The 12,201-nt window shown below is 32.2% G+C and overlaps 3 protein-coding genes across 3 annotated transcripts; 1 reads left to right on the forward strand and 2 right to left on the reverse strand.

Moving 5' to 3' along the window:
• The first annotated feature begins 572 nt into the window (after positions 1–572).
• LOC107944606 (transmembrane protein 147) lies at positions 573–2,966 on the forward strand. Its single transcript, XM_041114792.1, has 7 exons — positions 573–810; positions 1,180–1,249; positions 1,346–1,405; positions 1,671–1,785; positions 2,167–2,282; positions 2,441–2,565; positions 2,655–2,966. Exons 1-7 carry the CDS (start codon positions 734–736, stop codon positions 2,773–2,775), a joined length of 684 nt encoding a protein of 227 aa, XP_040970726.1. The 5' UTR covers positions 573–733; the 3' UTR covers positions 2,776–2,966.
• Positions 2,967–3,652: 686 nt separating this feature from the next.
• Positions 3,653–4,464, reverse strand: LOC107935570 (uncharacterized). Its single transcript, XM_016868195.2, has one exon. The coding sequence runs from the start codon at positions 4,236–4,238 to the stop codon at positions 3,771–3,773; it is 468 nt and encodes a 155-aa protein (XP_016723684.2). The 5' UTR covers positions 4,239–4,464; the 3' UTR covers positions 3,653–3,770.
• A 1,724-nt stretch (positions 4,465–6,188) lies between these two features.
• On the reverse strand, positions 6,189–9,760 carry LOC121230270 (uncharacterized). The gene has a single exon (XM_041114793.1). It carries the CDS (start codon positions 9,226–9,228, stop codon positions 6,439–6,441), a length of 2,790 nt encoding a protein of 929 aa, XP_040970727.1. The 5' UTR covers positions 9,229–9,760; the 3' UTR covers positions 6,189–6,438.
• Positions 9,761–12,201: the final 2,441 nt, after the last annotated feature.

Consider the following 12,201-nt stretch of genomic DNA (forward strand, 5'->3'; position numbering starts at 1 on the left):
TTAGAAATAACTTTTAGCTAACACAATGGGTGCAAAAAGTTAAAGGTAAAGTATATTAAAGTTATTAAACTATCAGTAAGTTTACACTTTAGTCAGTCAATTTTAAAAAGTTACAAAAATAGTCATTAAACTATTCAAAAATTTTCATTTAAGTCATTGAGTTGTTAAAATCGTCATTGTATAGCCTTCTCCATTCTCACTATTGACACCAATTGAAAGGGTAAACTTCACCTCCTCTTCTACGATTTAGATTTTTGTTTCATGAAAAAACTTTGAATATCACAAATATGCGAACTAAAATCCAAACAGCTTTCTTCTTCAATCTTCAACACCGACCATTAGATCGGCTTGGATTTGTGATATGTTCTACTACTTGTTGATGGGTACTAGTCCATTGTACCATCGAATCATAGCTCGAAGCTCGCCAGCCTGACTTAACAATCCAGTGACTTAAATGAAAACTTTTGAATAGTTTAGTGACTATTTTGTAACTTGTTGAAGTTGAGTGACCAAAATGTAAACATACTAATAATTCAGTGACTTTAGATGAATTCACCCGAAAAAGTTAAAGCACACATAAAATTTGGAGTCCCAAAGGCCCATTGCTCATGATATACTAATCGGTATTTTCAGGGCTTATTGAAGGCCCTAAACAGAAACAATTAAACAAAACAAAACCATCTGCTCGTCGCAGATTCAGATCGAAAATTGGGGCCAAAAAATACGAAGAAAAATGACGATGTTTCACTTCTTCAACTGTGCGATCCTCACTTTCGGTCCTCACGCCGTCTACTACTCCGCCACTCCCTTGTAATGTCCCTTCTTCCTCTCTTTTTTGCCTCATTTTTATGTAATTTTTGTGATTTGTTAATCGATTAAAGCATTTTTTTAATATCGTTTAATTTTTGTAATTTAATAATAAATTAATACTGATCTGGTGTTCAATTCAAAATTTGAATGAAAAACAGAAGCTGTTTCGATAAAAAATGTTTCTTTAAAAAAAATTCCACTGTTAAGTAGTAATTGCTAAAATGAACTAAGATCTAGAGCGAAATGTTTAGTTAGTTTGATTAAAATGCTGAAAAATATTATGTTGAAGGAATTTGTTATTTTCTACTATAATTATGGCGATGGTAATTTATGAATCAGTGTATTTAACAGTAAATCATGTTTATGTAGATCGGAGTATGATACTCTTGGTACTTCTGTTAAAGCTGCCCTTGTTTATCTTGGAACAGCTTTGGTAAAGGTGAGTACGTGCTAAAAATCTTTACTATTGTGTTTCTCGTCACTCTATTTGGATTGTTAATTTGTTTTTTTTCTTTTGGCTTTAATATGGTGGCAGCTTGTTTGTCTCGCAACGTTTTTGAAGGTTTCCGAGAATGATGGCTTCGATCCGTACCAGGTACTTCTGTTTCTTTTGTTCTTAAATCGGAATTTACATGGAAGAACGTAGATATTGGGCGGATTATTTTTTTGTGATGTAGTTGAAGATAATCATATTCTAAAGTTAGAAAATATTTTGAAAATTAGTACCACTTTCTTATTTATAGTTGCATGATGTAGGTTACAGATGTAGCGTGTGCCATGTAGTAGTACTATGAGTCTTTTTTGGAAACAATCTATGAATTTAAACTTATCAACAATTTGTGTTGTTTTCGTATTTTCAGGAACTTTTGAAGGCAGTGATTGGTTTTATAGATGTTGCTGGACTTTATTTTGCCTTAACACAGTTGACTCATAGGAACATCTCTCAAAATCATAAATTTCAAGCTGTTGGACTTGGTGAGTGAGATTGACTCGGTCATCTTACTTGAAAATAATGTGAATCTTTGAAATTTGGTCTTACTAGTAGATGAATGAACTTATATTTGAAAATGTGGCAATGAAATGCTCTGTTTACTCGAACTCAGGTGTGAGTGTTGAATACGGGTTGCATCAGATACAGATGTGCTTAGATTTTTCTTAGTTTTGCATCTATCCAACGTATTTTCTAAGTTTTTCTATGTATTTGGAGCATGCTCTAAGCTTATATCCCACATTCATATGTCGAACATGGGTATTTCAAGAAGAATGAAATGTCTTAGCGAAATAGCATATATATTATGGTTCTTTTCACTTTTCTTAATTCTTGAGCACTATGGCTTCTTTCTTTTATGTTGATAGGATGGGCATTTGCTGATTCGGTTCTACATAGATTGGCACCTCTTTGGGTGGGAGCTAGAGGACTAGAATTCACTTGGGATTTCATTCTACAAGGCTTGGAAGCAAATGCTAATTTGGTATGTATATTTCTTCAATGATTGGAACATTTCTTTTGTGACCAGCTTGTCGGCATTCTTGATGTTATATCAGTAGTTTGTTTCTAAGTGCTTTCACAAATTAGAAAAAAAGGACCATGTAACGGCTAGAATTTATCTCTATCCTTTTATCAATTCAGGTGTTAAGTATATCTCTTGCTGCATTGGGATCTTTAATGTGGCTTCGCAAAAACAAGCCCAAGACTTTGATTCCCATAATATACACATGTGCCGGAATCGTTGCTACCATGCCATCCATTACAAGGTCTGTTTTAACTTTCTCTATACATGGCCGCCTTTGCAATGAATACTAGATGATAATTTTTCGTTTTTTGGTTGGCTAAATCTCGGCAGCTATCTAAGGCGAGGATTGGGATGGCACTTCCCGAAGGTGGTAGTCTTCGAATTGTTCACGTCTTTGAGTATGGCTTTCATTAGTTGGCAATTGTTTTCTGCATGCCAAAGGCCCTCTTAATGAGGAGCACAGTTTATACCCTCCACTTGATGTTTGAAAGAGATTTTATTGCCTATCAATTTTTCAATCATCTTTGATGTACTGTTGGAACTATCTTAACATCAATCTGTAAGATTTTTGCCAATGGCAGAAAAACTCAGATTTTGTATCTCTAGAAAAATTAGCGAGAAAAAAAAAAGATTTTGGATGTAGAATTTGGGAGCATTATTGTTTTATACCTCATTCTTCAATGACCTTTTACATCACATAAAAATGTTGGCATTAATTTGGAAATTTACATGTTCTGTATGATGGATTGGATCTTCTTTACCTACATATATGGGGTTGTTGGTATTGTACTAGTATGCAGGGACGAAGCATTTTTCTTAGTTTGTGCATTTTTGAAATTTTGAAAATTTAATTCTAACCAAACAGTGGCAATTAAATACGATTGGTTAAATTTTACTATTGATCTTGTCCTGTGTGTAAAGTTAGAAATTTAGTCCATGTTCTAAAACATAAAATTTTGAAATTTTAGTCTTAATGTTAACAATAGTCATTAAATCTATTAATCAATTTTTTTTTTTTTTTTAATAGGTGAAGACAACCGCGGACATAGCATTACACACATTAAAATTTGAAAATAACAAGCTTAACTTAATGAATTTATAGTTGTCATTTAATTAGGATTAATTTTAAAATTTTAAAAATATAGGAATTGAAAACTGACTAAATTAAAATACAAATAAATCCAAACTTAATCAAAATAAAGGGTCAAATAACATAATTTAATAACTCAATATACTACATTGAAATGTGCATTCAATGCTATGGTACTAAATTCTCTTGGTTGTACAGATGTTTTTTTAAAATTTATTATTATTATTTAATTTAGTACTTATAATAATTAATTGATTTTATTTATTTCAAAATTATTTTGATCGCACAAACCAGCAAAAATTCACATCAACATTACACCAAGGACCTAAAAGAAAAGAAAAAACAAGGGGTTGTGCTCACTCCTCGGATTCCTCTAGCCATGCTTCAATACGCAAAAGAACAAACCCAACTGCAACCCCAACCAAAACGAGTCCATTCATTATAGCCGCAATCTTGAATATCTCAGCCGTTTCATTGCACGTAGACGATAAACCACCACCACCCTTTCTTCCTTTGTCATTCCCTTTCAAGTTGCTAACAACATTAGCAAACCACTTCTCGGTACTCACCGGCATCCCAAGTGAAACCACGTTGTTATGTGCTTTCAATCCACCATAGCAACTCATTCCACCAATGTAAACCACTTTGGGTGTTGTTTTTCGAGCTTTGCTGCCGTAATTCACCACCGACGCGATGACCGTGGTTGGAGCGACAACAGCCGAAGTACTTGTTGCCATGTTCACAAAGCTATAACCTTTTCTGGTGAGTTGGATCGTGTAGGATGTTGGAGATAGAGGAGAGCGAAGAAAAAGATAGTGTGGCATATGTAGGGAGTGATTTTGGATAAGGTATGTTGGATTTTGGTTGGCTGCCAAAACATGAGATGAGAATATGATGGGCCCTTTAAATGTAACAAATTTATTCTATTAGGCTAGAAATCGGTAAAAGTATTATGGAGATTTTTATATTAAGAGTTAGATTGTATGTTATCCCTTTTATTTAAAAAAAATAGTTTCTTTACGTTAAATTAAAGAATAAACTAATCTTTTCTGTTAAAAATTACATTCATTTCTACTATTAAAAATTGGTATAACTAATAGAATAACCAGACTACAAGTGACGTGTCATGTGTACCTTATGTTGGCATATAGGAATCAGTTTTTAACAGAAGAAATGGATGGAAATTTACTCATTTTTTTTAGTGTAAGGACAAAACGCAATCTGACCCCTAATATAAAGGCTTCTATAGGATTTTTACCCCTAAAAATCCAATTCAATTAATTAAAATTTAAATTTAATTCAATTCAATTTAACTACAAAATCAATTAATACGAACTTCTCCAACTTGAGTCCTCATATATTTGACCTAGAAATTATCCAAACAAAAAATGATCGTAACATGAAAATAACTAAACCCACAACCAAAATAAACTGCAAAAGTAATTTGAAAACACTTAAATTTAAATATCAAATTTGAAATTATCTAATTTCAAAATAATCCAAACTCAAAAACCAAACTAACATATAAAAAAATTTATGAGAAATAACTATTTTTAATCCTATGAAAAACGAATATTAGTATTTTTCTATTTTCAGTATCTTTTTAAAATTTTTTGATAATCGGTAATTATATTGGATCCTAATTAGATTAGATGCTTAACGGAAGATAAAACTCTTCCAATCTTGTTTTCTTCGTTTACAAGACACGAACTTAAAATCTTAAGGAATGTCGATGTTACCTTGAGTTTATTTTGAGGGTGAGTCAAATGTGAATGCATAAATTCTCTTTTAAATTTATTTTGATTATAGTTAATTATTTTGTTCCATATTTATAATGATTTATTATTAAAATTATATAATTCTTTTTATATATTTACAATTGACTCATACACCCGTAACAGAAACAAATCACTATCAACTCACACCACAAACAAGACTACCCCATCTAATAGCATTAGCCCAAGAGCCGAGTATTTTATTAACTCAGTTCTTAGTCATTATTGGAAGAAGTATTAGGAGTCGAGTTGCTTTCTGTTCTCTCTATTTAAAAAATCGGTAAATTGGCTCTTAAGTATTAGACTGAAAAGCGAATTGATCCTTTTTGTTAAAATTTCATCCATTTGTATTGTTAAAATTTGACGTACTAATCAAACTACGACACATGGCATGCTACGTGTACCTCATGCTGACGTACAATAATCAATTTTTAACAACAAAAATGAACGAAATTTTTAACAGGACTAGTTTGCTCTTTGATCTAATATACAAGAATGAATTTGTAATTTTTTTAAGTAGAGGAGACAAAATGCAATCTAACTCCTAGTACAAGGCCCTCTACGATACTTTTACATATTTAATTTTCTTTCAATTGTTTTGGACCAACCAAAAAAATCAGTAAAAAGAAAAGAAACTTAATTGAATTTGAATCATATATTGAAATTATTTCAAGCAAAGCTTATTGTAGGTTCAATGGCACATATAAACACCCAAACCCCCCACCCCCCCCCCCAAGAAAAAAGGAGTTCTCCTTATACCCAATGTCAAATTTCTTGCATATGACAGTGACTTTACCTTTTACCTATAAAACATCATTGAACTTAGCATAAAATGGACAAAAATGGTAGATTAGAAAACAGGGACTAAGATTGGAAAATACTAAATTTTGTTGACAAAATATACCATTTACTAATTTAAGTCATGTGATGAGTCAACAAAACCCACATACCTAACTCACAATCCCACACAATTATCATACAAAAATAAGGTCACCATAATGAAAAAATATGATCATAGATATGCATGAATTTCAAGTTCATCATCAAACTATATTTTGTGTCTTGAAAATCCCTTCTCTTTTTTTTTCTCAATTCTATTTTGCATTACAAATTACTTGACTCTTAAGCTAACATGCCAATTGTAAACCAAACTCTACATTACACTAAAAAAACCCATGATTAAAAACACCCGAAAAAGGCAAAAAACAAAAGACACACCTCGGTTTTACGAGAGCAAATCCTCTTGGACTCATGTTCCTGAGCCTTCAGATATCGCGGATAAATCGTTTTCTTCGATGAATGATGGATTAAGAAACTTAGCCACAAAAGCCCATGTCTTGTAAACATCTTCAAAGTTGGTTAGGAAACCGAGTGATGCTGTAATTACTTTAACTCGAAAGAATAAGCTTTTTCCGTCTCGGCAATTGTTAGCCATTGGTTGACAAAGGGCTGAATCTTCGAGCTCGAGTTCCTTGCATTGTTGCTTCACGTTGTCCACAACTCGTACGTGACTGAGTATACCGATGCCAAGAGAAATACCGCTCTTCTCAGCTAGCTGCTGAACGATTTCCGGGTCAATTAGTCGTCCTCCGTTGCTGTCACGCACGTTGAAGGCTACAGCTGCACCTCTTTCGTATTTGATCTTTGGGCCATATATTTGCACGAGATGGACTCCCTTGCTTTCATCTGAACTAGGTAACCGAAGTTGAAGTAAAGACGTAACGAGCCAGTTGATCAGGTAACGTAGTCTAAGAGTCATTTTGTTTAGACCCAACATGTTGACGTGGTCGAGGTGCCGGCAAATGATTTCAGGTTCCTTTCTACTGCACTCTTGGTCATCGTAATCGTAGTCTTCATCGGTACCGGATTCATCATCAGGCAAGGTAGTCAACGAAACTTCACCAGGCTCCAACCGGCTCGGAATTTCAATACTGCTGTCTTCCATGCTAAAAGATACCTTGCAACCCAAGCTTGCCACTTGGTCGTCATCATCAAAACCGAAAAGTCTACCATTGGCGAACCTGCTCCCTTCTCTCCCGCCCAACAGTCTAAACTCACCCTCAGTCTCTCTCCTAATAGCACTTTCCTTCTCGAACATACCATTCTTCGGTTTGAATCCATTTACCTTAGAACTCAAGGTAGAATTAACTATGTCTGACTCAACGCTGATGCCGGATTCTTCTTCAATCTCCCCGTACTGAGAATCTTTATGCTTCCCATCATCTCCTGAAGCAGGGTCCATTTCAGCAGGCTGCTCTTCAGGGATCTCAGTAATTTGGTCTGGCTCATGTGACACGGACAATACAGCTGCATCAAAAGATAACACTGTATCACCCCGCGATCTCATGTTTATTTTCTTGTCATCACAAACCGGACTCGTAGACAATCTCGAAGTCATTATTGGAGACAATCTCTTATTGTTTCTCTTCCCGGAAAACCACGACGGTAGTAGGGTCGAATCTGTTTTCAATCTGGTTAGTTGACCAGAATTATCAGACCCTAACGGACTCTGCCCCAAATCAATCCAATACGAATTGTCCAACGATTCATCTTCACTAAAAATCGGACTTTTCATAAGATCACCAACCGAAAGATTCTCAGCTTCCTCGAAAATAGTACTTGCTCCGTCTCTATCCGAGCTATTATCATGATCCATCTCAGTTTCAAACACATCCCTAACTTGATTTGAAGTAAAAACACCCGAAAAAGCCGGCATTTGAGACCCACCATTCCTCTCCGGCAACCCTTCTTCCTCATGTTTACCTCTTTCATCATCAAGTCCAACTAAAACATCAAGTCCGTCAATAGAATCACTCAAATACTGCGGATAAACCGGTAATATCTTCACCAAACCAGACCCGGTATGTCCATACGGTATCTGCAAGCTCGCCATCACAGATTTCTTAATCAAAAGACAACCGAAACCAGTCGGATCATAACCAAACAACCTATAGAATGAAGTGATAATAAAGTCTGGCCTAAACAGCGACAAACCAAGTGAATCCATATCTTTAGGACCTAAGGAACCGGCATCAAGCAACGTATGCCAATGGTTTTGTTGAGCAAGTGCCATCCATTGATACGAATACTTTGCACCCGTCACTCTAGATTGAACCGGAAACACGAAAAGACCATTAGCATGCCCTTTCTTCCTCTTTTTCTTATTTGAAATTTGCTTCCTCAACTCCCTAGAACATAGCTTCAACGAAGGCCATTTAAACCAAGCATTGTAAACCTTAGCACCTTTCTCTTTAGCACATTGAGCCATCCAAATTACAGATTGACTTTCATGATCAAACATGGTCAAAAGTTTCTTATTTGTCTGAAAAGGATAAACTTCAGCCAACAATTTAAAAGCAGACCCTCTACTAACAGTAAAAACAAGACCATATTCATTACAAGGTATGTGCAAATGCTCCAAAATCCTAGTCTTTAAGTCATGTTCCATGGTACCAATCTCAGCACCACCATATAAAGCATGATTACTCAAATTTGCAGTCACTTCAGACAAATTAAACATAGTTGAATCCCAATTCAGTTGTGTTTGGTTATAAGAAAACAAACCAAAACCACAATAATCAAGACATACCTTAACTGAAGATTCAGACAAGTGACCATATTCTTCCATTCTCAAATGATCAACTTTTTCGGTACCCTGAAACTTAGGGTACACTGTAATGAACTTTGAAAAAGCATCATTGAAGCTTGGAATTGAATCTTTTGAACAAAAAATACGGTCTGCAACAAGAGAAGTAGCATTCAAGAACTCATTTTGAGCACGAAGTCTAGCTAATGATCTTGACCGTCCATTGGAACCATCTTGATTTAATGATGATGGATCAATGTTTTGTGATTTTGAAAGTGACCCATCTTCAGATGCTTCTTCAAGTGCTTCTTTAAGCTTATTTTCTTGTAATTGACGAAGGACTGATAAACTAGAACCACCACCATTGTTTCTTCTTTTGGTCTTCTTCTTCTTCTTCTTCTCTGCTATTAAAGCTGCACAATGAGATATTGGTTTCCATAGTGAAAAATGCATGAATGGTTGCTCCTTTTTTTTTTCACAAGAACCAAACTTTTCTTGGGCAGTTTAATTCAAAGAACCAAACATTCAAATGGGGTTTATGTTTTTTGGTTTTCAAGATTCAAGCTTTAACTTTTTTTTTTCTAAAGCCCTTTACTTTATTGCCTAAAAACATTCAAAAAACCAAAGATTGTTGAACACTCAGAGCTTTAATAAGATCAAAAGGAATAAAAAGCAAAGATAAGAATTAAACAAATAAAAAAAAAAGGTTTAGCTTTCATCAAAGAATTAATCTTTAGAATAAGAACCCTTAACTTTCAATTCAAATTCAACTTAACCCCCCCAAAGATACAAAACCCAGATTTGAAGACATTAAAGGAGAAAACACAATGAAGAAGAATGGGAAGAAAATGGGGTTTTTTCTTTTTTCAATAAAAATTTTTATAAAGGAAAAAGGTGAATCCTTTGAGACCAATCAATTCCTACATTTACTAATGGCAGTTAATACAAACATGTCTGCATTGAATGCTGTTTGCTGCTACCTTCCTTCCTTTGCCCACCATTATTATTACAACCTTGCTTTTTTTGTGTACCATATTTGCCCCTCACATTCAATAAAATATTTAAAAAAAAACTCCTTACAGTGTTCTTTGCTTAGTTTTTTTAGTCAAACTCTTGGTTTTAAGTCTTTTTGACAAATATGGAAAAATCAATGATAAAAACAGAAAAGATCCGAGTTGAAATGATGCCATGGTTGCTTATAACATTTCCTCTCATAATTCTACCCAAAAAAACGAAAAATTAATTATTATACACTTACATTAAATAGTAAATTAATTTTATCTATTAAAATTTTTATTCATTTGTACTATTAAAATTTAAAATAATAACATCTAATATGTCATATATAACTCATGTTGACATTCAAGGCAAGGGCCAAGCTACAAAATTTGAGGAGGGCAAAATTAAGTTGTATAATTTTATAAGAGTTAAAATACAATTTCATTATTTTAATAACTTATATATTTATGGTTTTTTAAAAGATTAAATGAAAATTGTCATTTTTAGGAGCCAAAATATGATTTTATCATTTACTAATTTAAAATTTTATAAATTTTAAAGGTCTAAAATTTAAATTTTCAACTTTAGGGGACGGAGTCCATAGCAGCCCCTGCTACTAACTTTAATCTAACATATAAGGGTTTCTATGATACTTTTACCTGCATTATCTTATATTACGAGTAAATTTTGAAATTTTGAGTAGGTTAATCATTTGATTTTATTATTTTAATTAATTTTTGTATTTATATTGTTAAAAATAAAAAAAATTCCTTTTTTTTTCAAAATTTATGAAACACAATAGAGGTCATTTTAAATTATATTTATTATATTTATTTCTTAATATATTAATTATAAATATAAATTATGATATGAGTTATTATAATAATGATTTATAAATATATTTTAATAACATATATTCTCTTATTAATATATACAAAATTGTAATAAAAATTATCATAAATTGTCATAATTGTATAGAAATTGAGTTTAAAGCTAAAAAATATTAAAATAATTAAACTTGTTAAAAAGAATTTTTTAACAATGACGATTTACTAAAATATAATTATAAGTAATTTTACATCCGTCTCCCAAATACTAAACTCCAACCAAACGAACCAAATAGCATAATTTAACATATATGATATTTTATCTTGTAATCTTACATTCTCGAAATCGTATTATCAAAAGCAATCTTACATTTTTTTTAACTAAACATACCTGATGGTTTACATAATCATACTGAATTTTGATTATATTCAAAATAAAGTCAAGTCAAACCGTAAAACAATCTTCCTACCTTTTTTTTTTTAATCTACAATACTTAAACTCGAATTTCTTACTATTTAACTCGATAATCTCTAATAAAATAAGTTTAAATCATTGAAGAATCACATAATTTTGAATGTGACATGTAATGTAAGTACCCCATCCAATCATGCATCATGCAATAATTCAAAGTTGTTGTTAGTATTATTTTTCTTTTAAAGGGAAACTAGGAAACATGATTTAGAATTTAGATTGAATCTTTGGCCCACCATTCCTCCAATTTTTACCTAACTAATAATGTTTATAGGCAATTTCTATAAATAAATAAAAGGGTAGGAATGTCATTTTGAGTTCCAACTGTGATTTTTATCGCTTAGGATTCCAACCAATTTTTTTGGAAGAATATTTGAAAATAGACACTATTCATCTAATTCCTTTTCGACATTTTCTCACATTAAATTATGATTTTTTTTATTTAATATCTTATTATTATACAAAAAATTATATGATGTTATTTATAAATATTTATATCTATATATTATATATTAAAGTCGATTGAATCTTAGTTCGATTGACATCGATATTATTGTCAACACAGAAAGACGTAGATTTGAGTGCGTTGAAACGTAACATTCTTTTATTATAAATTAAGGAGAAGCTATACCTAGTTTTAGATAATACATCAAAAATAATAGATAATCTTGAAGCTGTTAACCTTATTCAAGAAGGAGTTCGTATTTGTTCTAATTTTACTTTAGTTAGGAGAATTCTTTTGTTTTTGAAGCTTCTGAGTCGCTGGAATCTTCAACATATTCTCAAATAATAGAATAAAATTACAGACAGGATAGTTAAGCTTAGGCGGGACAGAGAACCGAGTTTGCGGTTGGTTGATAAGGATTATGTGTTGAATTTTTTTAATGCTTGATATTTGATTTGTAATATCTTTTTCAAAAAAATAGAAATAATAAGAATTTACAATGAAATTAATATTAAAAAATTACCTAAAATTTATTTTATTTATAAAACAATAATATTTATTTTAAAGGTATAATTTATTTATTTTTATCATAATTGACTATTTGATGATGAGATAATTTGGGGATAAACATCTATTGACCAAACAATGAACATAATCAAAACTTTTAAGGATGTGTTAGATTT

This window comes from Gossypium hirsutum, chromosome A06, assembly GCF_007990345.1.
Source record: "Gossypium hirsutum isolate 1008001.06 chromosome A06, Gossypium_hirsutum_v2.1, whole genome shotgun sequence".
Taxonomy (NCBI): Eukaryota; Viridiplantae; Streptophyta; class Magnoliopsida; order Malvales; family Malvaceae; genus Gossypium; species Gossypium hirsutum.